At 40.2% G+C, this 27,232-nt stretch overlaps 1 protein-coding gene across 4 annotated transcripts in view; it reads right to left on the bottom strand.

Annotated features, from left to right (window-relative positions):
• LOC148894756 (alsin-like) overlaps positions 1-25,093 on the bottom strand; it is a 29,266-nt gene extending 4,173 nt beyond the window's left edge. Inside the window, exons 1-39 of one of the 4 annotated variants that reach the window (XM_089002530.1) lie at positions 24,907-25,093; positions 24,357-24,504; positions 22,517-22,677; positions 21,708-21,932; positions 21,404-21,594; positions 20,862-20,894; positions 20,604-20,777; positions 20,427-20,533; positions 20,120-20,355; positions 19,949-20,021; positions 18,785-18,945; positions 17,882-18,020; positions 17,624-17,720; positions 17,364-17,441; positions 16,812-17,039; positions 16,403-16,574; positions 16,007-16,199; positions 15,861-15,926; positions 15,588-15,747; positions 15,329-15,460; positions 14,304-14,432; positions 12,450-12,473; positions 11,470-11,540; positions 11,177-11,243; positions 10,630-10,808; positions 10,411-10,476; positions 10,233-10,331; positions 9,939-10,103; positions 9,352-9,463; positions 9,210-9,287; positions 8,949-9,085; positions 7,070-7,225; positions 6,864-6,978; positions 6,621-6,778; positions 4,178-4,276; positions 3,772-3,954; positions 2,241-2,286; positions 2,036-2,097; positions 1,800-1,949 (exon numbers count right to left, since the gene is read on the bottom strand). In XM_089002530.1, coding sequence (XP_088858656.1) covers positions 1,800-1,949; positions 2,036-2,097; positions 2,241-2,286; positions 3,772-3,954; positions 4,178-4,276; positions 6,621-6,778; positions 6,864-6,978; positions 7,070-7,225; positions 8,949-9,085; positions 9,210-9,287; positions 9,352-9,463; positions 9,939-10,103; positions 10,233-10,331; positions 10,411-10,476; positions 10,630-10,808; positions 11,177-11,243; positions 11,470-11,540; positions 12,450-12,473; positions 14,304-14,432; positions 15,329-15,460; positions 15,588-15,747; positions 15,861-15,926; positions 16,007-16,199; positions 16,403-16,574; positions 16,812-17,039; positions 17,364-17,441; positions 17,624-17,720; positions 17,882-18,020; positions 18,785-18,945; positions 19,949-20,021; positions 20,120-20,355; positions 20,427-20,533; positions 20,604-20,777; positions 20,862-20,894; positions 21,404-21,594; positions 21,708-21,932; positions 22,517-22,677; positions 24,357-24,391 — 4,757 coding nt within the window. In that variant the 5' untranslated portion in view covers positions 24,392-24,504; positions 24,907-25,093. Of the gene's footprint in view, positions 1-1,799; positions 1,950-2,035; positions 2,098-2,240; positions 2,287-3,734; positions 3,955-4,177; positions 4,277-6,620; positions 6,779-6,863; positions 6,979-7,069; positions 7,226-8,948; positions 9,086-9,209; positions 9,288-9,351; positions 9,464-9,938; positions 10,104-10,232; positions 10,332-10,410; positions 10,477-10,629; positions 10,809-11,176; positions 11,244-11,469; positions 11,541-12,449; positions 12,474-14,303; positions 14,433-15,328; positions 15,461-15,587; positions 15,748-15,860; positions 15,927-16,006; positions 16,200-16,402; positions 16,575-16,811; positions 17,040-17,363; positions 17,442-17,623; positions 17,721-17,881; positions 18,021-18,784; positions 18,946-19,948; positions 20,022-20,119; positions 20,356-20,426; positions 20,534-20,603; positions 20,778-20,861; positions 20,895-21,403; positions 21,595-21,707; positions 21,933-22,516; positions 22,678-24,356; positions 24,505-24,906 lie in introns of those variants that run through there. The other 3 variants (XM_089002532.1, XR_016115762.1, XR_016115763.1) reach the window with 3 other exon arrangements.
• Between the last annotated feature and the right edge of the window lie 2,139 nt (positions 25,094-27,232).

The raw sequence follows: 27,232 nt of genomic DNA, 5'->3' as shown, positions 1-27,232 counted from the left end.
CAAATTGGTTTCCTTGTGGCGGAAAGGGAAGTGGTGCTAAAAGCACCATTGAGCTGGTTGGCCAACCCCAAAACAAACCACAGAAAATTGGAATATAAAAGAAAGAACATACAATAAGTATAGTCATGTGTACTGCTCATATTTTCTCTTTTTTTCCAGAAAATGCAGACAGCAAATCTCACCTTTTCTTTAAAAAAATATTCACACATTTTTGTCCCCATCCAATTAAATCATTAACTGCCATTCCCAAATGTATTCAAGAATTGAAAAGTGTGACATGTAGCGCCAATCCCAAATTTGTTCGGGTTTTTGTTTTTCTTGCGAGTGGCGCAGATAAAGCACTGGTCAGACTTCTGGCAATGTTTTTCCCTTCCACAAGGGGCAGCATTTACCTTTTGTCCATGTTAGTGCTTTGTTACAGTTGTTAAAACACTATATAAATCAATATGTACAGTATACAGTAAAGTCTCGTTATATCGATATCGGTTCTATTGATAATACTGCTTATTACGATACTATTTTCATTTCCCGGCCGAATTTCTAGTCTTTTTATGCATAATTAGTTCCGTTTAGTGCGAGTCATGGTTATTACGATAATCCGGTTACTACGGTGCTCTTTTTCATCTCCCGCCGGCCCTTTTGCTATATTTATATCGATACAAAAGCATTTTAAGGTGAATTGATATTTGCGTAGGGGTTTCTATACAGTACCACCATTATCGAAATCTGTAGCGGTCGCGCTGTTGGTCACGTGACTTGGGCACGTGACCAATAGCAGACATGTTTTGAACTGTCATACGCGAGCACAATAAAAAAGCCGTAGCAGAGCTTATATACAGTACTGTTGTTCAACACCAATTTCAACCATGGGGAAACGTAAGAATTGTGACCTCGGAACGAAGTACAAGGCAATAGTGGCTGTCGAGGAGAATCCAACAAGCAGCAAATCCTCCATCGCGAAAGAGTTCGACGTGCCGCAGAATATTTCATTAACGTAAGTGTAATTTAAACGTTGCAGTTTTTGTTTTCCATCCATTTATTTAATTGTGTTGTATTCAGATATCTTTATCGCTTGCAACACTGTTTTTCATGTTTGTACATGCTGGCGTTCGTGGTTTCGTGTGTATAGAATAACGTGAGGATTTTGCATTGGTTGCATTTTTGAAAGGAAATAGTCATTAAAAATGTGTAAAGACGTTTTTATTTTATGCACAAGTTTATTTTTCACTTCACTACTGTACAAAAAAAGCATGCTAGATACGCAATCCATGAACCCAATGATAAAATTACATGCCATATCAAAGATCCCCATTTACGTATTGCCCCCCAACCCTTTTAATGCAGTTTGGCGCATGACGGATATATTGATAGTACTGTTATATCGACGTTTTTCCCGACTCCCGAGAATATCGATATAACGAGACTTTACTGTATATTGTATTTTGTACAGCCGCCCCCATTTCAAGCTCAGATAACTCCAGAAAACTTCGGAATTAACTCTTTTATTCTGATGAAAGAATATAATCTAAGGTTTTGAACGCTGTATTGAATGTTTATGTAGTCTTAAAACTCAATATTGGGCAGGTCCTGCAATTTGAGTGACAATGACAAAAACCCTGGCATTGGAGTGGACTCATTTTTGCACATCGTCTGGCAGTGAATGAGTTAATGGCTGACAGTGCATCGGCCACTGTGGATCTCCATGCCCACACGAAAGGGCATTACAGTATCTGATAATGAAAAAACGCACCAAGCAATACCGAGGCATACTGTGAGTGTGTGCGTGCGTGTGTCTATACCTCGCCCTGAGCACAATGTAGAGGAAGAGAGGGAGCAGGTCGTCCATACACCACAGGAAGTCATTGTCCTGCATGGGTTTGATTTCCTGGGTCAACTCTTCAAAAGTGTTCTGGATGACCAGGAGTTTATCCGAGGGAGTGAATGTGGTGCTGCGAATGTGTTAGGGGACATAAAGTACCAATTAGCATCATTTGATATGAATATTTGCCCCATTTAATGGGCAAATAAAAGCTACCTGATTTGTTGGAGAGACTCGACTGCGCTACCAAAGCTGACGTCTTTACTGCTGGACACAATCTGTTCCGGAGGAGTCACAGAGTCCAAGGTTTCATGTTTGTGTACACAGCAAGGGTGTCCGCAGACGGACTCATTTAAGAAAGACAAATACTTGTGATAAAGAAAACAAAAATAGTGAATTTGCCTCAAGACAACCAACTGACCTCTTTTTTCTCCCCAAGAACAGACATCCACTTCGGCCAGAACTTTCTGTAGGTTATTACGAAAAAGACAATCACACAACACATAACTCACTGCGTGGACGCGCCCTGCTAATAAGATCCAATAAAAGAAATGTAACATCAGTTAATTTAGCCAATATGTGTATTATCATGACACTTTCATCTAGTTTAAATCCTGTCAGCCCTTTGCGACATTAAAAAATTACAGAATTACGAACAATATATGTATTCAAAAGCATTTTTTTACAGTAACAGGAAATACTGGAAAGCAAACAAACAATAACAACGGGTGATTATAAATAAAAACAATATCAAGTCATACCTCGGTTTTCGATCATTATCCGTCCCAAAAGGCTGTTTGAAAACTGATTTGTTCAAAATACAAAACTATTTCATTAGTCCATGATTAGGGGCGATTACACTAGGCAAAAATAAGTCCAGCTCCCCCTAAGAAAACCATCAGATTTGTGTAAATTACAAAAAAAAAATATCTGCTCATAATGAATGTTACAGGATGAAATGGCACTTCCTTGTCTTCGGAAGCTGAGAGGAGTCAAGTGGCGTTTTCAGGTTTGTTTTCTGTTTCATACCCTTTGTCTTTACCTAACCAAGGCACTTGTAAACAACAATGTTCCCTTTTTAGTATATATTCATTTTACAGCAGTTATAAAGGTAGAGTACGTATTTTTATCAGAGTCGGAAACCACAAGTTCATTCTGTGACTTAAAGGACAACCGACGCCTCCGGGCAAGTTGTGTCCATAATTTGTAAAATGGCTTCAAATGACTTTTACTGAGTGTATTTTACAAAGATTCCACCGCATATAGCTATATTTTACGTTTTAAGACTCGCGCTGAATATTCAGGAAGTCTTGTTTTGAGTTGGTGACGATTCCTGACGTCACGTCACGGAGGGAACGCCCCTGACCGAGAAAGGACACATTGTAGCAGTCCTTTCATCACCTCAATGCATTTTGCGGTACTTTGTTTGGTCTGAAAACTTCTTGTTGATCTGTGTTGATGGCGAAATTAGAAGAAAAACCAGCAGACAAATCAGCCCATTTCCAACGGAGCTTTGGTGCCATCTTCTGCATTTTCTGGGTGCTATATTTCTGTCCAGATGCCTCAAAATGACACGGAATAACTTCTTTAATCGATTGCAAACATTTATGCTATCCTCTTCAGAACTATTTGAATCATATTCATAACTGTATGAGTAACAAGAAAGCATCTTCTCCGAATCTGAAGTCATTGTTTTGATTCTCGAGCAAGGCAAGACGTCTTGGTGTGACGTCACGAACTGGGGGCGGGACTTTCTGAAAATCCCCAATTCACAGCTCAATTTGTTGCAGTTTTAGCACATATTAAGTCAGTTAATTTTTATTGGTGTTTTGTATTTGACGAACAATATCAGCCTGCGTGTTTTGGGTATTTTAGATGCTATAAAAGTTTTTCTGATGTCAGTTAGGAAACATACAAGTGGTATCGGTTGTCCTTTAGAGCTAATCACTCACTGCCGAACCCCCAGGAAACTGAGCAGGGACTGGTCAGGCTGCTTGTTGAGTCGGATGATGCGCTCCCAGTACTGCGCCTCCTGCTGTTCGTCTTGGAGGCAGTACAACATGAAGAGCGGTTGATAGAGTTGAGGAAGCAGCAGTGGGAGGAGCAGAGTGGAGCAGCTCACTACAGAGACAAAGCTGAGGGAAGAGAACCGGGAGTCATGGCTTTGCACAAACGTGTCAGAAAGCATGCCGCGACGTAACACAGCGACTCTTCTTTAGCTGCAAACTTCTTAGCAATTAATCCATTTGGACAACACATTAGCGTCTAAATGAAAAACGTTTGGATTTATGTATTTCTTGAATCAGCTGACACACTGATATGTGCCTGCGTTCGTTCTCAGACATCATGAACACACACCTTGGCTCTTCGGAATATGAGCTGTATCTGATTCTACACGGAGAAACGGGTGTATCTGGTAGAACGCTGCCATCTTCTGGTAAACCAGGAAACAGGAATCTGAAATGTAGAAGCAGTGTTATGATGAACAGTGAACGATGTCAAGTGCAAAAAAAGCAGTTGTGTGAGGCTCAAAGGAAATCAAGCCAATCAATATGATCCAAGCTCAAACTGCTGCCAACATGAAACCTCATCCGTCATTATGACTAAAAAAATGACAGTAGTGTAGAATGCCCAAATGCATATTATACTCAATATTAATGCAAGTTTGAGAAGTACGGAGAAGGTCAGAAGGAATTGCACTGTGTCTTTGTATATCTGGAGAAAGCGTATAAAAGGGTGCTCAGAGAAGAGCTGCGGTATTGCGTGAGGAAGTCTGGAGTCACAGAAAAGTATGTCAGAGCAGTGCAAGACATGTATCATGACTGTAAGACATTTGTGAAGTGTGTTGTCTGTGTGACGGAGGAATTCAAGGTGGAGGTGGAACTCCACTAGGGGTCAGCTCTGAGCCCCTTCTTATTTGCTATGGTGATGGACAGCCTGACAGACGATGTCAGACAAGAATCACCTTGGACCATGACGTTTGCAGATGACATTGTGATCTGTAGCGACAGCAGGAAACGGATGGGGGAGAAACTAGAGAGCTGGAGGTTTGCCCTGGAAAGGAGAGGAATGAAGATCAGTCGCAGCAAGACGGAATATATGTGTGTGAAGGAGAGGGATCCAAGTGCAAGAGTGATGTTACAGGGAGAAGAGATAAAGAAGGTGGAGGATTTTAAGTACCTGGGGTCCACTGTCCAGAGCAATGGAGAGTGTGGAAAAGAGGTGAAGAAGCATGTCCAGGCAGGGTGGAATGGTCAGAGAAAAATGTCAGGTGTGATGTGTGATAGAAGGGTTTCAGTTAGGATGAAAGGAGAAGCGTATAAAACGTTGGTGAGACCAGCCGTGATGTTTGAACTGGAGACAGTGCCACTGAAGAAAAGACAGGAAGCAGAGCTGGAGGTAGCAGAACTGAAGATGTTGATGTTTTCTTTGGGAGTGACCAGGTTGGATAGGATCAGGAATGAGTACGTTAGAGGGACAACACATATTAGAGGCTTTGGACAGAAAGTCAGAGAGGCCAGACTGAGATGGTTTGGATATGTCCAGAGGAGAGGGAATGACTATATCGGAAGAAGGATGCTCAACCTTGAACTGCCAGGTAGGAGACAGAGAGGAAGACCTAAGAGGAGGTTTATGGATGTTGTCAAAGAGGACATGAAGGTAGCTGGTGTGAGAGAAGAGGGTGCAGAAAACCGGGTTAGACGGAAGACACTGATTCGCGGTGGCGACCCATGAAGAGGAAAAGCCGAAAGGAAAAGAAGAAGATATATTCATGCAAGTCAATGTAGAAGTACAGCCAGTTTGAACATTAATAACAATAACAAATAATATCAAATGCATATATGGATTCAATAAAGATGACTTAAAACATAAACTGTAATAGTGATTGCCCCTCTGTAAATATTTGAAAGCAAAGTCTTCTAAAAGCCTGAACAGAAATGTATTGTATTTCAATGTTAATTACAATTGACCAGTATTGAAATATCGTGTACTCCAGGGGTGCTCACACTTTTTCAGCATCATTTTGACCGAGTCAAAATGATCTACCAATTATATTTATTGAGAAATACATTGAGGATTCTGGCAACTTATGTTGATTTATAACTGCATATGCTGCACAACACAACATAATTATGTACAATATTTGCCATTACGCAAGTTCACTCTGATAACTGGCAGATGAGTCAAAGACACTTTGAAAATGTCATCATGAAAAAAAGGCCTACTCCTATTTCGTATGAAAGTGATACTTATTTTCTTCTGACCCGCTCCTCGACTCATTTCTATACCCTATCTTGCGTCTAAAAGTAAAGAAACGGCCGAAAAATGAGGCTGGAACAAACGACTAGCTTGTTAACTTTGCAACGCTCGGGGCTGTTGTTTGAGAATGTACAGTGTACCTAATAGTCAGATGTTGTGATTGGTTGTCTGAAGTATCAATCAAGTGAAGCGATGGCTGATAAGCTGTCATCTAGGTTTTTTTTCTTTTCAAAATAACTAAACTTCATTTATTTAACGTCAGTTCATGACAATGTCACATCCCCTTGTCATGCGATCGACAGATAGTAAGTGGTAATCGACTGGTCGATTGACAAGCTTCATGAATTGTTAATATATTTCCACCACTAGAGGGAGCCCGCATACCACACTTTCAGAACCACTGCTTTATGATAGAACAAAAAAAAACGAAGGAAAGAAGAAACGTTCAATGTGTCTGTCTCGACCCAAAGAAACATGAAAAATCGAAAAAAAAAGATTCTAGAGCAGATGAGGGACTAAATACGATAAGTAACTGAACTACCTGACAATGGAGTAAAAGTGTTTGATGTAGGCTTGAACCTCCTTCACAGCTTCCCTGAGCAGCCTGTGGTTTGACTCCACACCCAGGTAGGTCATCCTGTAGACGGTCACTAGCGTCTCCACTAGCCAGCCCAGAGGGTGGAAAGGGGTGTCACATGCCTATAATGAACACAAAAAAACATGTCAGAAAAATTAAAATAAAAAGCACAGGTTCATAAGTACACCATGTACACAATTAAAACACCTTTGTGAGGTATTTTCGTATGTTGTCATAATTTGTGGTAGTGACTGCATCCACATGGTGCGGGATACACTCCAAACATTCCAGCACTTTACTCTGAGACCTGCTCAGGTCCGGGCTACACAGAATACACAGAAACAAAGAAATATCACGAAAAGTTCAAGTAAAATAATCACATTTTAATTTGCGTGTAAGTATTGTCTATCAACCTATGTCGTCGAGCACTTGAAATAGAAACGGCAATGTTCTCCCAGGCCACTGTCCTCTCTCCTCTGCCGGGAATGTCACAGCCCAGCCGCCTCCAGCTTTCGTCGAAAACACACACCCACCGATCATCTGCAGCCACCACATACTGACCCAACTTCCTAGGTATGTACATGAAAAAAATCATTACTTTTATTTAGAAATTGTTGAAACTATACAAACAGCTGTTTGTATAGTTTCAATTTTTTTACATTGCATTACGTCTGTGTAAGCTCTCAGTCGTACAGGCGTGGTCCATCGATGAAAAGCTTTCTTCATCCGTCATCTGTACTTCTTTGAAGGTGTCGGACGTTTCGCTTCTTATCCAAGAAAGCAAACTAGACATAGTTTGCTGACGAAGTTTCTTGGATAAGAAGCGAAACGTCCGACACCTTCAAAGAAGTACAGATGACGGCTGAAGAAACCTTTTCATCGTTACATTGCATTACTGCAAGTGAATATTAAAACGTATTGATGCTTATTGCGTGTGGCTGCCGCTGCTCACCTGTAAAGTGTCCTTAAAGGACAACCAACGTCACTTTTTTGTTTTTTAACTGACACCAGAAAAACGTTTTATAGCATCTAAAATACCCAAAACATGCAGTATGATATTTTTAGTCAAATGCAAAACACCAATAAAAATGACTTAGAGTCCAAAATCTGCAAAAAATTGAGCTGCGAATTGGGCATTTTCAGAAAGTCCCGCCCCCAGTTCGTGACGTCATGCCAAGACGTTTTGCATTGCTTGTGAATCAAAACAATGGCTTCAGATTCAGAGAATATGCTTTCTTGTTACACATCCAGTTATGAATATGATTCAAATAGTTCTGAAGAGGAAAGCATACATGTTTGCAATCGATTAAAGAATTTATTTGTGCCATTTTGAGGCAACATTGGGGGGAACTGTCTCACCCAAAAAGAGATGTTGTGAGGATTGAATCAGCCCGTTTCCACAGGCTGATAAATTCCTTCCGTGGAGCTTGGACGCCCTCTTCTGGTGGCTTTTGGGTGCAACACGAGGTCCCCAGACAACACAAGCACAGCAAAATACATTGACGTGATGGAAGGACCGCTACAAAGCATCTTTTTTACGGTCAAGGGCGGTCCTTTAGTGACGTCACATACGGACTCGTCACCAACTCAAAAACAAGACTTGCTGAATATTCAGCGTGCGTCTTAAAACGTAAAATATAGCTATATGCGGTGGAATCTTTGTAAAATATGCTCAGTAGAAGTCATTCTTGTCAAGTCAACTTGTCCAGAGACGTCGGTTGTCCTTTAAGAGTTTTGAAAAGCGCTTATAAATGAAATGTACAACCATTATTATTATTAATTATTATTATTATTATTATTTTCTGTGGGTTTCATTTGAGTGAAAATGACGAAAATCCTGGCACTGGAGTGGACAATTTTGCACATCCTCTGGCAGTGAATGAGTGAACTGTACGTACTTTTAATTTTTTGAATTTTAAAGTATGTACAGTAAAGTCTCGTTATATCGATATTCAAGGGAGTCCGAAAAAATATCGATATAACCGGGACTATCGATATATCCGACCCTGTTTGCATGTAATTTTCTCCGTGCGTGCATAGAAATAGTATCGATATAACCGGGACTATCGATATATCCGATATCGATATAACGAGACTTTACTGTACTTTAAAAAACGTATAAGAAAAATATTATTGAGTGTTTTTTCCCTACTTTGCAAAAACAAAATTTTTTTAGGAGCGTGGAACAAATTAATGGTGCTTCCATTGATTTCAATGGGGAAATATGATTTGAGATGGCAGAGATTATTTATAATATAATTAAAAAACCAAACAACAAAACAAAACACTCACATTAAGTTTTTTCTATCCTTGTCTTCAATTTCATCAGTGGTTAGTTTGGTGTAAATTCCGTCCACTTTCAGACCTGTGCTCCACTCCCCACTGAAGTGACCTTCCAAAGTATCACCATTTGCAAGTGACAAAACACCCTGACAGAAAGAGAATGACTATGATTAGATTCCAGTCACACCTCTGGAATTAATTGACAAGCACCTGTCAAAAATACCACCAAGGTAGTGCAAGCATTTCACAAATTAAAGCTATGTTTTATACCTTCCCATTGGCGGTCCAGTCTTCGGAAAACTCCCCATGGAAAGCCGTGTCATCATCTGATACCAGCAAACCTGGACCCTGAGAGAACACCCTCATAATCAAAACGATGCATTTGTCAAGAGTCAAGTGATCCGTCACTTACACTCATCTTGTTTTCTCTGAAGTTCCCTTCGTAGTAAACACCGTACTGAGTCACGACCACGGCACTCCCATGTCTCTCGTCATCCAGCCACATACCCATGTACTTCTCACCCCTGACGTCAAGACAATTACTAATGAGATTCGTAGATGGTCGAAGGAGCATTTAAAAACATAAAGCCAAGCAAAAGAGTTTTAAAGTTGTACTTTGATATAATTTATATGATAATAGATGTACTAAACAAAGACACGCACAGATATTTATAGTTGTGTTGAGAATAGCCTTTTGAGTGAAGTGGCAAAAAAATAATACTCTTTCTGAGGTGAAGCCAAAAAATACTGAGAAACTATGCAATGTACTCCAATCACGCTGAACCGAAATGGAAGCTCACAGATGCCATAAATCATTAAGTTTGACCTTTTTAAATATGAAAGTATTCTCAACACACTGCTTTATCCCGTGTCATGCAATGCTAGTGATTGACGAGTTACCACTGACTCCTAAGTATTTATGACGAGTCAAAATTGTATCCATTGCTGTCTCCGACAGCTGGTATGAAAATGTCAAGACACGGCTCTGCTCAAGCAGACCTGGCGATGTCGTCAGAGACCCCATATCCAGTCCTCTTGTCACAGACCCACTGGCCGATGAACACGCCTGACGACGTCTTGTCCATCTTGCCTGAGCGCAGCATGCCGTAGCCGTGACGCTGGCCATCATTGAAGCAACCCTCGTACACCTCTCCCGTAGCATACCTAGAAAAGTCCGACATCATGGGAAACAAACTTAACAGCTACCAACAAGAAGCAATACAAACCTGGAAAAAAACAATTAAAAGAGTGGCACTCAAGAATTGCCAACATCCCTTTGAAACAGAAACTGACCTGTAAATGCCGAAGCCATGTATTTTTCCATCTCGCCACTGTCCCTGATAGCAGCCTGCTTTATTTAGCAGTTTGTCAGGAATCATACATTCGCCATAGCTGGAGGGAAAAAAATGGCAGGGTATTTGGAAACCTGCAGTCATTTTACAGTAGTTCCACACAATCGCAATATACTTACCCATCCTCCAATCCATTTTTAAAGTTCCCTGTGTAGATACGTCCATCCTGCCATCTCATTGTTCCTCTGCAAGTAGCGTGTGTGTGTGTGTATTTATATATATATATATATATATATATATATATATTTATTTTTTTAATACATTTTTACACTGCAATATATTTTGCTCAAGATTATCACACCGCCAAAATATAATATGGAGCCATTCCGATCTCTGACCTGCCATGAACTCGTCCAGCCAACCAGCTCCCAGTGTACTGAGCATCCTTCAATCGTCCATCTCCCATGAAAGTATAGGAGGCCGTACGGGACATTGCTGTTATTCCTGGCGATGAACCCTGACCTCCACCACTCAGCACCCGGTCCACCTCTTGATTAAGAAAATGCAGCCACTTGTTCTACACAGTGAGTGGAAAAACAACCCCCCAAAAATGTGTTGAGTGACAGATAGTCATACGAGACAAAGGTTTATTTTTAACCTTGCTTGGCAGTGAAAGAGCCTTTTTCAGAAGAGCCTGAGTGTGAACTGAATACGGTGTGCGACTTACTTTGTATAAAGTAATTTGCAAACATACAAAAGCACATTTATGAGGACATAGCGTCCAAATATGAACACTAGAAATGTGTGCTAATTTACAAGTGTATGAGGGCGATCTTTATTGCCAGTGAGACACAAAGCTCATTGATCAATAGCTGCATAAAAAGTGTTTATACCAGTGAGATAATTTTAATAATATTAAAACGTTGTGGGAAACAAAATGCATACCTTCTCTTGTGGTGTTGAGGCCACCAGAATGAACGTTTCTTCGGGACATGACATTTTGATGGCATGGCTAGAAACACATAGAAGAAAATATGACAACTTATTGATTCTGCTGTTGTGTTTGTGTTTTCACTGCTTTTTTCGGCACATACTTAAACATGGACACAAGGCAGGTGACACACAGTTACAAATTATGGTTGCGGTGATACTGGCTTTTTATTGGACAGTGAGGATATGCTGATTTTAAATGTGCTATGTGGACCAACCACATAAACATAAATTCAACACAAACTTACCATCCACTGTCGTTTTCAGGAAGTGGTTTAACCCACAAAAGGTTCACAGGGTAGACACGATGAGTGGAGAACTGGAAAGAGACGGATGGGTTGTTTGTCATCTATTTTGTTTACTTTTTGAGGATGAATGTTGTTTTATGGTTGCAAATGCCATGTTTTGGGACAGAAAAAACATCAACTAAATTCCTCCTTCGTATCAGCATTTAAAAAAGACCAACAAGACAAGAGAATATTTTCTCCAGGAACAACAAGTAAACTGAACTTGTGAATTTTGCCAGCCACACCGCAGCAGTGAGTTTAAGAGCTTTGTGCGACAGTATCCAAAAACCCGCGTACATATAATCCCCTCTAATGCAAACACAATGTAAATCTCAACCCAGGATGTATGAAATGTTAAATGTGAATTTGGGTTTAAACATACTGTACACATGACCTATTTGTTTAACTAACAAACAAAATGCTAAATATTTTAATCCAAATATTTTGCTCAAATACAAAATGAACATTTATATCTCGGTACAAATTCAAGACACACACATCACACATTTTCAATTGGCTGTGAATTTAAAATCCAATGCATCACAAAAATGTCTTCCCTTTTCATGTCGCCAATACAGATTTTCCGGTATACAGTACAGTTCTGAAGAGGGAAAAAAATGATGCCACTATAACCGTATCAATCGAAACACCATATTTTCATTGCAAAAGTATATTTTTGCTGTAACTCTTATTTGGATATTATTAGAATGCGCAAATATACCGATGGCTATGATAAATATTGTTCAAAAATGTAATGTTGGAAATCAATTTCTTTTTTTCATAATAAGCTATCCATTGAACATTACATACAGTCCTGTTTTAAGAATGACCCACTTCCTTTGAGTGTTTAAAAAGTGTGAGTACTGCGCACAGACCAGGCCCCCCTACCCGCATTCTGCTTTAGCACAGAGGTTTGTGAACAGCTATCATGTAATACTTACGAGACTCTTAGGAGGAGCGGCGCGCTGAATGGGTGGAAAGACAATGGAACGGACACATTTGATTACAAAAACATGTGTGACGGAGGCACAACTTAACTCATACACTGCCAGACGATGTGCAAAAATGTGTCTATTCCAGTGCCAGGGTTTTTGTCAATGTCACTCAAATTCCAGGACCCAGAATATTAAGTTTTAGGACTACATAAACATTCAATTCAGTGTCAGAAACCGTAGAGTCTACGGCGTAGACTCTCTTCTTTCATCAGAAAAAAAAGAGTTAATTCCTAAATTATATGGGTCTGGAGTTATATAAGCTTGAAATGAGGGTGGCTGTCCAAAATATAATGCAATATATATATTGGTTTATATAGTGCTTTAACAACAGCTGAAGCTGGAACAAAGCGCTAACATGGAAAAAGGGAAATGCTGCCACTTGTGGGAGGGAAAAACATTGCAGTTTATTGGCACCCAAATAAGAAAAAAACAAAACCCGAAACAATTCGGGAATGGCGCTCTACGTCATACAGTGATACCTCGTTTTACGAAGCCTTTGGCTTACGAATGTTTCGGTTTACGAACGTTAAATTTATGAAAATTTTACCTTGGCATACATTTTTTCGGGATACACACGGAGCTGCCTCAATGAGTGATGAGTCGTTTGCGAACGAGCCCGTTCTTCTAACAAGAAAATGGCAGCCGACTGTTTTTGTCCTCTATTTCCCGCCCCCAGTCTTCGGTTAAAGTGAGGGAAGGTGGTTTAAACATTAAAGAGACAGGCAGACGACAGTGAGAGAGTTTCAACGTTGATAGTTCAAAGGCAGAGTGTAGACTGCAAGGTTAAAATATCCCTGCAATCAGGCTCCACAAACAAATCGCGTAAGCCATCTGTACATTTGATGCAAAAAACTATCAACCCAGCTAAACAGAACACAATTGATGAGGAACTAGATAAAATTATCACAGAGAAAGCACCTACAAGGGATCATTCCTCAACATGGTGAAAGAAGAAGGTTACGTTCCTCATCAAGTGTTTAATGCTGAGGAAACAGGCCACTCTATTCCATCAAGCCAGCAATGACCATCAGAAAGGTAAATAAAACAACTTTATTATACTGTAGTTTATTTCTTTAATTATAATACTATGGCTCATTTATTATACGTAAAATAAGGTATATTTTGTGTAGTTTTAAGACTTAGATAATTAGAAAGTAGAAAATTATGTTTAATGGGGACCTGGGAACAGATTATTCTCATTTTAATAGTTTCCTATGGGAAATTATTTTTTGGGATACACAATCTGTCTGGGAACCAATTAAGTTCGTAAGCCAAGGTATCACTGTATTTTCAATTCCCGACTGAATTAGTGAATGGCAGAGAATGATTTCACAATCTATGTTGTGACATAGGTGGAGCTCAATAAATATTGAGTATTGTTATTATTTCTTCCACAGCATTCATTTTTTTGGAATGGAGAATTCTGGGGTTTATTGAGCTGCAAACTACACTCCTCTAAATTCAACATATTCCAAATAAATCAAATAAATCCTGAGGGGAGTGAGTCTCAATAATGTAGTATTCCTGTGTGACTTTTTGAATTGGACAACTAAAACGTAGAAACTTTTATTTTACCACATTCCGTAGATCAACGATGGGGAAAAACAAAAATGTTCTTTTGCTGTGCAATCGTCGAGTATAACCGGAAAATATTTTTACTCATAATTGGAATGAAACCTACATTTGTGAGATACAAATAGGGACGATACATTTCCTACAATAAACTTCAGAATACATTTCATCCTGCAAGGTGTCGAGGCTTTATGCCATCGACTTGTCATATACTGTTTGCACGTGTACCTGTATGTGAACCAAGGCGTCGTTGAACAGTATGAACCAGTGGTTGGAGAAGCGGCCAGCGCCCTGCAGAGTCAGGGTTCTGTTGCTGCTTTCACATAAGACGCGACGCTGTGGGAGACGCAGACCCTCCTGAAAGAAACACATTCAAGCATGTGTGTACATTTGCAAGCGGCCAAGTGCTCAGCTGGCTGACGCTGTTGAAACTTCACTTGGGTTTCAGCTCACTTTTCCTCTGCCATTGTTCCTCTCTTAAGCATGTGTGTTCGTTCAATTTGCAAAGGCTAATGACTTTTAAAAGTCAATAAAAATGTTTATTTCACTTCAGGCATGTGGCAGCAGTGCACTAAAACTGGTTAACATCCATTGAATGTCACAACCTTTAAAGACTGCTAGTTGAAAGGAGGCTTAAACTGACACCTGAAACTGAATGCACTTAATTAATGAGCCCTTCTCTAACAGTGTATAGCAAAATTGATCATTATCTTTGAGTTGTTGGCTGACAGTCAAAACTTCGCTTTTTAGTATCAAGCACAGGTGACCATTAACTCATTCACCGCCATTCCTGAATTTGTTCGGGTTGTTTTTTTCTTGCGGGGGGAGGTGGGGGCGGGGGATGCTGACCAAGGTTCGGTCTGACCTCTGGCAAAGTTTTTCCCTACCATAAGGGGGTAGCTTTTGTACAGCTGCCCCCACTTCCACTGCAGATAACTCTAGAACCAAATAAGCTTGACATAAACGTTTTTTCTGATGAAAGAAGAGAGTCTAATGTTTCTTATGTTGCATTACATTTTTATGTAGTCCTAAAACTCAATATTCTGTGGGTCCTGCAATTTGAGTGAAAATGACAAAAACTGGAGTGGACACATATTTGCACATCGCCTGGCAGTGAATGAGTTAACTGTCAATAATGTGCTCTATGCATTTTTAAACATAAAAGTACAATAACGAATTCTCAAACGTTTTTTTTTTTTTTTTTCAAAATAACAAATTGTAGGAGGTCGCAGAAAGCGGCAGGTTGCACTCACAGTGTTTTTCCCAGAGTGAGTCTTCCAGAAGAGAAAAGTGGCTTCAGCCTCCTTCTTCCTCCTCTGTAGTGTCATAGAGAGATATTCATATTGCACAGCACTCTGATGAAGGGACTGATACTCTGTTGTAAGCTAGGGAACAACAAAAACGGTACCCATTTATCACAGGACCCATTTGATGGCGGCTTACGTATCAGAATGTTTTCCATACGTGTAAATATTGTATGTGTAACAGCAAAATCAACGGCTTGAGCCTGACCATGTCATAGCAAGATTCTAGTTGGAACAGAACTCGACTGTACTGCTGGAGATGCTGCAAAGGCCAGTACAGCACCGAAGCCAGATCTCCATCGCCGGTTACTGATGGGTCCAGTTCAGAAAGTTGAGCAAGTTTGCTCTGCTTAGAGCCTAAACACTCTCTGGATGATATACACATAGAAACATGGAGAATATATTACTGTGTTTTATGACAAGGAGATCCAGCCGAGCAGATCATTTAACAACCCTATCGTAATCAAATAAGGGACATTACAGTGAGAGTTTATGGAGCGAAAGAAATCCACCCATGACCTGGAAGTCCCCTACAGCACTGCAATACCTAAATGGAAACAGAGGAGAATATAGGTCTCTAGTCAATTCGACTCCACAATGTAATTATCACCTAGAATTTAACCTTACTCGGCATAGATGTCAAGGAAGTGCTGAGTGTGTGTGAGCAGGTGAAGGGAAGTGACATCTCGACGTAACACGTGCAGGAAATGGGTGAGCGATGTCGAGTGTTGACCGATGAGGTTGCTCAGGCGAACAAAAGTTTGATAGAAGGACAGGAAGAGACGAGTGCAGGGCTCACCAAGAGATGGACGCACCTTCTCTGTGAGGAAACATGGTCACACGTGAACACATTTGATCTCACAGCATTGTCGTTAGTCTTGGCTTTTAATGATGGTTGACTGTACTTAATAGCGCTTTACCAGTAAATGTATATTTATTTTCCAAGTATGTCCTGTCTAAGTGTGAACTTAACCACCAGGTGAAAACATACAAGAAGTGAACATCAAATAGATTCTCACTCACCTTTGTTGAAACTGGGCCAAAGTAGCAGTCGCCGAACACTGCTTAACCAGCAGTAAAACTTCCTCTCGATTGAAGCCAGTTCATGGATGGCCAAGGTAAGACCCGAGACGTTGCGGTCAGTTAGCAGCGCACACTTGTGACCACCACTACAGACACTGCTGATGTAACCCATCTATGCATGGAGACAAATAACATGGAAGTTCAATGCTAATATATGTATACAGGTGGACAAAGTTGTTGGGATACCACGCTTTTAAAAAGTCGCCGACCCCTTTTTTTAACTGTCAACCACAATCCGTCTCTCGTCTTCTCCCAGAGGTGAACAAGCAGCTAAAAACTGGCAAGACATTTCACATTCCTGCCAACAACCACACATGGCAGGTCAACATATTTCTATGGTCCTACTCACCTCTATGCAAAAAGGCATCAAGGAGGGTCGGACTGTGTAACTTTCAGCCCTGTTCGGTGATCGCTGGTAGGAACGGGCCCTTTGGCAGGATGTCTCATTCCGCTTCGGCCTCGGCTCTTGCTGCTGCCCACAGTACAACAGTACAGGTTGCGCACCGTCTCCGTCAGCCAAGAGGAGGGAGTGGCTCTGGCCCGCTGACACATCCCAAGCCCGAAGATCATCGGATAGCTGCAGAGGCCACCCGACGAAAAAAAAGACAATGGTGAAACATAATTCTAATGTCAACCCTTGTTATGAAGGACATATTGTTCATTATCCCCGCCCCAAAAATGCCCAAAAAATTAAACCGCCAATTTTTCACTTTGTTGTTATGTTAAAGAAAAGTATTCAAAAACAGTGAAATAGTCTGCCTGTAAGTCATCTTTGTCATAAGTGTAATATGACCCCGAAAAATGATCTTGCCAAATATCAGAATCTGAAACTGCACAGCAGTAAATCAGCATGCAAAAATTATTTAAAACATGACTTATCAATCCAAACTATTCTTTATACCTTAGCCTGCTGTGGGATAGTCGCAGGACTGTTGACATGACCGAGTTGTCCACACATATTGCTGCCCCATGAGTAGACCTGCAAAACAAGAATGATTTCTTTGTCTGTAATGTTGGATCGAATGTTGAAGAATTTCGCAGAATTCTGTTTTTTTTTATGTGAGGAAGGGGTGATAAAAAAATAAGTTGTGACAACTAAGGTCAAGGTTTGGGGTCATGAGAAAGCATTTGTTAAGCCTCATAGTGCGACCGTTACAGTACCTGGCACTGAGCGGTCAGAGCCAGTGAATGGTGTGATCCTGCGGCGACTTTGATCACTTCCTCGCCTGTCAAACTCTTAATACAAAGAGGCTGGAGTCTGGGAGCGCACGCACACAAGCACAGACGCAGGCACACATGGGCCCGCACACACATACACACACAACATTAAAGGAATATGCCTCACAGAGAGTGGCTATATTTTCAAAGCTAATGTGTTTGCGGCAGCTCTGAATTGGGTCCATTTACAACCAGTCAGACCTTGCCAGTTGATCTCCATGGCCCAATTGCCCCTCCGACCCTCTTCCCCAGCTCCAAACCTCAGTCTCTAAGGACGGAAAACCATCCTCTGTGAAAGAGGATCGCTTGCTACCACAATGTTGTTGTCGCCTTGGGGTTGCTAAAAAGAAAAAAAATCAAGTGATCCAAAGCAGAATCGAAGTTATGATGACTGAAATTGTTGATTGAATTGCGTCGGTTGAAAATGTATATTACAAAACAAAATCTCTGCAACAAAGATTCACATTTTTTCCACATGGGCAAATGTTACTGCACACCCGCATGCCATTGTGTCTAATTAATCTGTTAGCATGATGGGAATGAGTGAGGTGGAACAATGCACAAAAGACAGAGTAAATGTCCAAACGCTGGGATCATTTTAAACAACAGTACCCGCAGCTCACCTGCATTTTGTTTTTTACTTAGTAACTTACTGATCTATTAACAGGATAATTGAATAATCATTGATTCTAAAAATATTTGAGACTTTAAAGCTTTCAAGGGGAAATTGTGATAAACCCATAAAAAGAATAAAGGAATATGCTAAAAACATATTTTCCGATGCCACCTGCATGACATAATCTGTGCAGTGTATTCCGGGTTCAGATATACTTTGGACTCACTGAAAATTATTCACCTCTTCACCTTCCTGTCCAAGCTAAATCACACAACCATGCAGAGAGGCTGTTGACCGGTCTATTTCCAGGCAGAGACACGAATGCACATTGTTTCACTATAACAGCTGATCCTTCACACTGCTCCAAACGCTTCAAAAATTTAATGGCCCACTGCCAGAAGAGGTAAATATAACCAAGTACGAAGAAGTAAAAAAAAAGTGCCTATTTTGGTGACATTTTTAATGGGGTTGCACTCATTGTTACCAACCAATGGTGGGTGTTCCAGGTAGGGAGAATCTCCGGTTTCCTGCTTTCCCTTTCAGGTTAATGTCAGTCAGACTCGAGCTCTTGTGGGACAGCATTGTTTTTGTCTTCCGTAGAGGATTCTCCTCCAAGCCCACTAAAGACGAAGACCGGGCCACCTCACCACTGAGAGAGGAGAGAAGATGACAATGAGGTGTAACATGGTGTCTCAAATGATTTGACATCATTGACAATTGCAGCACATCTTGGTCAAACTAAATGGGATGCATGTTGAAAAATGAAAACAACATGTTCAGAGTTTGTTTTTTTTTTCAACTAATTTCACAAAGGTGACCAAAAGTTAAATATCAGCACCGCATGTGACAAATCACAAGTCAGTAGTCCTGCTCCTGCCAAACACGCTGGAGCTTGTCTTGGGGTGAACGCTAATCCCCACCACCCAAAAAAAAAGACACATGCTGGGAGCTTTGCTTCTGCGTGAAGCATGTTTTTTTATTGGGCAAAATATAATGGATAATATGTCCAAATTATTGATCCTTGGAGCAATGTTCCCTCTAATTTTTCATGTGTCTGAGCAGACACACAAGCTCCCTGAGCACACTGAGGACCACTGTGAGCAACATCAGATGTGTATGCTGTGGCCTAACCTGAACGGCGCGGATGGGCAGGGCACATTCGCGCCGTTCTGCTCCGATTGGCTGCGTAGCGTACGTGAACTGTACGGCATTATTGGCTGGACACCTGTCACTCATTGAGTTACATTGCAAAATGGTACAATATATATATAAAATCGGTGGTCTAATTAACTAGATTACATCAGTTCTAAAATTAGATATTAAGTCATGTGTTTCTGTTTTATTGTATTTTGTGCGCTGCATAGATGTTCTTGTGCGCTGAGTATGTGCAAGCGGTGCGCGATTGCGCGTTTGCGCAGCTTAGAGGGAACATTGCCTTGGAGGCATTTTGACAAAAGCATGTACAAAATGTAATTAAAACACATAGGTAACGTTTTAAATTGTGAGATGGGGGGCCTTTTTTATTTTAAAAGCATCCTAAAACAATTTGCACAAGAATCTGTTGTGTTGTTGAATTATAAAAATGATTTCACATTTTTTGGGGAATGCCCAGTACTTTAGGCAAAGTGCCAATGTTTTCGGTCCCATCTTACCGAAATGTTAAGTCATTTTCACAACTTGTGTGTAGCAACTCATTCGAAGGAGTTGAGGAAACATAGCTGTCATCTGTAAAAAAAAGAGTAAATCCGAGAGAACAAACAACAAAAAGATCACACATATGATATTCTATGATAGCTGAACTACTTTCTATCTTATCCACCCACCTGAGGTGTGACTGCTCAGTGAGTCTCCATCATCAAGTCTTCTGCTATGTTGCATCTCTAATGAGTGACCAGAGAGTTTCTGAAGGAGTTTGCGAAGCTCCAGCTCATTAGGCAAAGCAGGTTTCTTTTTATCTGTCAAGGCTGGTAGCGGGGATGATGCAGTGCAGCTGTCTGTCTGGGTTAGGGGGTCAGTGTGTTCGTGAGCCTCAATCTCTGCACCGGCCAGAGGAATATTGCTAAGGGACAAAAAAAAAGAAATGAAAATGCAGAAGTCGAAACAGAAATGCAACATTTTGTAATACTTTACTCTTTATTATCAGACATGCTGAGGGTGGATGGACACGGATCAGCTTGGGATTCAAGGCTAACACCAGGCTGCTGGGGCCTTTGTCTGGAGCGCTTTGTGGCTGAAGTCTAAAAATGGAAACCACAGAAGACTTAATACTTCTCCATGTGTCAGATTTTTGTTGTGATCAATTTCAACCTCTGCTGTCATGCTTTCCGTTAACTCCACCCCAAGTGGACAGTAGAGCGCATCTTCAGCAGTAAAAGGCTCATCCCTCTTTGATGGTCGCCTCTCTAGTGGTTTCGGAGTGTTTGGGTTTTGAAGATGTAAAGAACGGACCAGAGCCAAGCTGTGGTAGGCTCCACAAGCCACCTGTTATAAAAGACAATCATAATACTGGAAAGGTAGACTGTTTATTTTTGATGTTTATATGACAATATGAGTAAAACAGTGTACCTGAATTACATGCCTGCCAGCCAAGTGTTCCACCTGAACCAAAAATATAACATAAGTTCAGCAATAAGAATCATACTTGATCACTAGGCAGCCTTGTGGTTAGGAGATTTGTCTCAAAATAAGACTTTCTGAATTTGAAGCTCTGCTCAGGCATTCCCATATGGAAGTTGCTTGTTCTCCCTGCGCTTACTTTAGGTACCTTAGATACAAATGTTAATTTCATATTTTTTGCCATTTAACAGAGGATAATTTATGTGTTCTTTCGATCACCATAAGTTGCTGGTATAGAGAGATGGCCAAATATACAATATTAGCTGTTAATGAATAATTATATAATAATGCTCTAGACAGTCGTCTACAGCATCTTTTACTCTCTGTGAAGAACGGAATGAATCCCAGAGTGATCTTGGCACATCCAAATACAATATGATTATCTGCTGCATTCGGGCAGGAAAGTAAATATGAAGTAATTATGAACATACAGATATTTAAAAAAACAAAATTCTACTTATTTTCCAAAATTAAGGACTGTATACAGTGACCTTTTGTGGTTTCCACACTGGGAAGTTGCTTGTGACAAGACCAAGCTGGCACCCACTGCCCCAGGCCCATAGCTCATTCTGGGCAGACAACGCCAGACTGTGCTCACGTCCGCAGGACAAATCCACAATCCGAACTGCTACTGGAGGAACCATCTCATTGTCGACCACAGTCAGCGCGTATGGTTCTGCAACTAACACAAAGTGGGAGTCAAATACGGAGGCAAAAAAATTCTATTTGAAACAGGTTGAGCAACGTTTTTGGGGAAAGAAGCCAAAGAATAAAGAAAACAAAGTGATGACTAACCAGTCACATTGGAGTCCGAATCGCCCGCACTTGGTCCACACTGTCCTGCAGTGTTCTCCCCCCACATGTAGATGCCACCTTGTTCGCTCAACGCTCCGCAATGAAAACCACCACAAGCCACATGGACCACGGTCGTCCCTCGCAGGGACACCTCCAATAATGGAGACGACGGAGGAACACTGAGCCCCCTCCACAGTAACTCTCCAAAAGAATACACGGAACCACCTGAAATAGATAAACGAATAAAACAATAATAATTAAGTTTACCCACAAAATATGTTAGGTCAGACACTGATTAAATAAAGAGACTTCTGTCTGCAATTTCATAAAGTCCATTTAAAGCTCTTCAATTGGTATGACGACAGCAGCTTTGATTTGTAAACTACATGTAAGAAGTAACAAGCCTACACAGATGGTTGAAAAATGAGTGTCAGATTGACTAAATATCAGGTTTGTAGTCCAGAAGTTATATTTTCAACAAATGCCTCAGGTATAAGACAGAGAGAGGAGCAAGCAATTCTAATAAAATAATTTTTTGATCAGTAATTTCATTTACAAAAAAATACATTATTATAGATTTTTGACACAGTGTGATTTCTTTTTCTTTTGATGTTTTATAACCAAATAAACAAATATCAAAATTTGTTTTGAAAAGTGTTTTCCTGTTTTAATGCTATGCAATGTAAAACTTTTAATTTGGGGATTTAACTATTCAAATAATGTTTCCACAATATTCTAATTGATTGAGAAGCTCTGTGTGGAACGTTTCACAGAAAACGTGATGGGTGATTTGGAGGGTAACCTCTTACTCTGTGCCAGCAGGAGTCCGTGATGTTCTCCCAGAGCCACCTGAAGCACACACTGGGACAGAAGCACTCTTTCTGGGCTAAGCGGCTCACTCGGTCCCCCTGACTGCCAAAAGTGAAGCAATCCTTGCTGTGGAGGTGTGCCGCCCTGCTCTTCTGCAAGGCTACAAATGTAGTAGTTTGTATGAATAAGTTGTGTCGAACAAACTTCTGTAGCCTTGAAACCAAAAGCAAATTCTGTCAATTGCACATGGATTATGCGGAACAACAATAACAAGACAACAATGCACAACAACAGTACACCGGCAAGGACACTTTAGTTAAAAGGATTAAATGCAGTTTGTGTATATGTATATGTATGTTTCTCATACTTTTATGTAACACTACAGCCAAGTCAAGTGAGGCTGAGACTAGAAGATCAAAACAACCACACATTGATCAAAAATGTGTCACTTTGGCTGTGTTTGGAGATAAAAAATGCTAACTTTGGAAAACACCTGCATTATCTTTGTTGTGTAAATACGGAAGGAATGTGCACATTCATTCATGAATCTTTGAACACAAGGCTGCAAAGGACTTTGTGGACTGGTGCCAGCAGAATCACCTCCAGATCAACACCGGCAAAACCAAGGAGCTGGTGGTGGATTTCTGCAGGAAACAATCGTCACCTGCACCATTGAACATCCAGGGCTCGGAAATTGAGAGGGTGACCTCCTACAAGTACCTGGGTGTTACTCTCAACAATAAACTGGACTGGACAACGAACACGGATGCCCTAATCAAAAAGGGACAGAGTCGCCTCTTCCTACTCAGGAAACTGAGGTCTTTTGGAGTTCAGGGGTCACTCCTAAAGACTTTCTATGACTCTGTGGTGGCATCAGCCATCCACTATGGCATTGTCTGCTGGTCAGGCAGCATCACCACCCGGGACAGAAAAAGACTGGAGCGCTTTGTCAAGCGGGCCAGTTCTGTCGTGGGCTGCTCGCTGGACTCTCTAGAGGAGGTGGGCAAAAGACGGACGCTAGCTAAACTAAAAGCTATGACGGACAGCCCCTCCCACCCCCTCCTGCCCATCCTGACAGCTCTGGGTAGCTCCTTTAGCCAGAGACTATTACACCCGCGCTGCAAGAAGGAGAGGTACCGCCGCTCGTTCCTACCGACTGCTGTCAGGCTTCACAATTCCCAATGATCACATGTGAAAAAAAAAAAAAAAAAAAAAAAAAAACTGGACACTTGTAAATATGGGTTGTTGCAATATATCTAAATGCATTTCTTGATTCTGCACTATGTACAGTCTTGTTTATAGAACGGTTTTTGCACATCTACATTTGCACAGTATACAGTTGACATTTTTATTTTTGTTATGCTTAGAATATCTTGTTTTCTATCCTTTCACTCCCACCCCAACCCCATCCCTCTTCAATTGCTGCTGTGGACTGCAAATTTCCCCATTGCGGGACGAATAAAGGTATTCTGATTCTGATTCTGATTCTGATTCTGCTGCCTGATTGTAAACAAATCTCCAGCTGTGTATACATTGACTGATGCGTTACTCTGACAATTCTTGATATAAATATAGAGAGTAAACACACATACTGTACACACTGTACATTGGTCGATATGCTGTATTGACCTTGGGTGAATGATGGGGTCTACCATGTATTCGTTGCCAGTCCTCACTCATAAACAGCCTCCTTAATATTTTAAGGCCTCCATAAATTACCAAACTTATTTGTTGGAATTGCTCTTATATGTCATTGCAATGGAATTAGCATTGTATTTATTTGTTCGTTTTTATTGAGAATATATTTTAAAAGTATATAGTAAATGTTGGTGGTATTACCTCTGCTCTTCGTTATCCATCTCTTCAGAATTCATCCATTCCAAAGGCTAGGGAAGACATTTTGCGTGCAGTGTCTTTGGTTTTAAGTGGAAAACATCTGCCATGTGTTGACAGCATTTTGCCCAGCCAGCGTGCAGCTGTACGTTGCCTATAGGAATTACACAATACGTACATCTTTTAAAAAGTATTTCATACAGAACATTATCTGAATGACCAAAATCAAATAGCATGCATGATTATGAAGGGTTTAATGGAAGGCTTGTCCTACTACCTTTAATGACATGTTCTAACTATTTCCAACATGCATCAAGTTGCTGCATGTTGGTGCAAATACTATGCATTGCTCATGTTTGACACCCAGGACTACTAGAATGAAATCACTCGAAAACTTGTTTGCTGAAAAGCACAGGGAAATCTACCAATCGAGGCTAAATGGGCAGCTTAAGTAGTCTATTGTGCAGCAGACCAAGCCTCGTGGTTTGTTTTCATTATCGACACTTGGCTAACGGAATGCTAAGAAAGCTAGGCTATGTGTTCGGCGAAAACTTACCGACTCTCAAAGTGAACCCGGTATAACGTTGCGTTGGTTTGTGATGAGAGCAGAAAAAATATAATAACAAGACGAGAAAAATATACCCCGTAGCAGTATGGTTGTAAAAGACAGCAAGTCAAGTAAATTGCCCAAATGTCAATCAGTGCAGAGCAGTCGAATGCAAAAGTTGTGACAGAGGAGTTCAGAAATGTTGTTTGTTTGGACTCAGCAACAGGCTGACTACGGAAGCTCACTAATATCAAACTTAATTGAAGCGTGAATTTTGACACAGCTGGGCTGTTTGCAAATAGAATTATTTGACCTTCCTTGTACTCGTAAGCATATGTTAAAAAAATCTAAAAATAATTGATTTGACAGTGTTATGCAACTGAGAACAGTTTCTCATTTGCAATGCACACTTGGGAACAAAAAAAACCCTTCAGTTAAATTAATGCAACAAATACAATGGGGTGTGTCTTGTAAGATATATTTGAAATGCAAACTATAGAATACAAGTTTTTTCATTTTCGTGTTTTTAAAATGCGGCATTTTTTGCATGTAAAAAATGCAGCTTTTTTACATTTTTACATGGCCTTTAAAAACTTGAATACTCATATAACATTGAGTAGGGATCTGACATAATTTTTCAATAATAATTCATCACACATTTTCTAATACCATATTAAAGTGCATTTAAATAGCTTTCAAATGATGTGTAGATTATTGTTCGATGACAAATAATAAGGAAATATGTAATGGCATTTTTAATTTTCGAAATATGAGGGGATTTACTGCCTGTAATTACACAGTTAAAACAATGAAAATCTGTGACCGAGTTCTTTATTACAGTTTAAACTATCATAACTTTCTTAATGTTTGGCAGATCTTAACGAGTAAGGTACCATTGGAAAGCTTTTGAAATTCTAAACAAGAACGGATAACAGAAGAAAAGATTCAAAATATAAATTAGCAAATATTAACAATTGAATGCAGGCAGATTTCCGTCATAAATCAAAAATGGCTGTCACTGTCACAAGAAATTTGCAAGCTCTAGAAATATATATGCTAATTCTTCTTTTTGCTTGAAACCTGGCAGTTATGGAGAAAAAGTATTAAAAAGTATAAAATATTGTACCACTTCTATGAGTTATAAACCTTTATAAACTGTAGTGTTAGCAAAAAGAGCGAAACTATCAATTTTTTCTCCATTTCTCGTTGTCGTATTTGGAAATTTCAAGAACCAACATGGAGGGAAACGTGTAATACGTCATCATAAGCTGCATAGCTTGGAAAAACGATTATGTACTTCACAAAAATGCAATGATATATGACTGCGAGAACAGAGTGCGCTTGGTCCACTGGACAGAAACAATCGCGGTGGAATATAGGTCACTGTAGCGTACCTACATTGAGTGCAATGTCAATATTCAGAGTTTATAATGGTTATTATAGTAACATCAGTTAGCAACATTGAGTAGGTGCTCACTTAGTTGCTACAACCTTAATGATGCTTTTGGGGATGGGGGCCAGAGCAGCAGTTGCCAGTTTCCCGATGACGGTGAGTTTGCACACGTAGAATATGTAATGATAAGCAAGCATATGTAATGATAACAAAATTGTCATCTGTGCTGATGTATGTGTTGACTTAAAAATATTTTACAATGTAAATGTATATTTTCAACTGCAGTCAGAAGCAAACCTACTGATATGTTTGCCAACACGCGAGCATCATCAACGTAACACATTGAGTATTTGGTAAAGTGCAGCCTTCAAAATAAAATAAAAATTAACTACAGGATCCTCTTGGTGCATTGGACTATTGAAAATAGCTGTCAAGTTGTTTTTCTAGACATCGCAAGCTAGAAGTTACCGGTCACCTAACAAGAAGCATTCAAAAGAAAGAAACACCTCGGTAATACTGTAGTCTCTATACACATTGGATAGGAAAGACAGGAACCAAGCTGAACAATAACAGCAAAAAAATGGTATAATTGATGTCAATTGAAGTGCATTGGTGATTTTCTTACAAAGGCACCAATATTGTACAAAAATGGTAATGAACATTAAATAAATATTAACATGAAAAAGAAATGCAAAATTAAATTAAATGAGCTCTAAATATTTTTTTAATCTGCGAACATGTGGGTTCCTAATGCCACTTATGCGGGGGTCGACTGTTTTGTTAGATGCTCTTCTATTGCTCCATCCCAGTCGTCATGGCAATTTGCATATGACAGAACTGCTGACCCCAAGCAGAGGCGATGTTCTTTTGTGCTCCTTGGAATTCTCGATCCTTTTTGTAGTTTGATGGAAGAATTTCTGAAAACTTTTAGGAGGCTGTTTA

Source organism: Hippocampus bargibanti, linkage group LG08 (assembly GCF_051943395.1).
Source record: "Hippocampus bargibanti isolate YZ-2025 linkage group LG08, ASM5194339v1, whole genome shotgun sequence".
In the NCBI taxonomy this organism is placed as follows: Eukaryota; Metazoa; Chordata; class Actinopteri; order Syngnathiformes; family Syngnathidae; genus Hippocampus; species Hippocampus bargibanti.
Note: the sequence above shows the minus strand (reverse complement) of the source record. Positions and strands in the feature narration are given on the sequence as shown.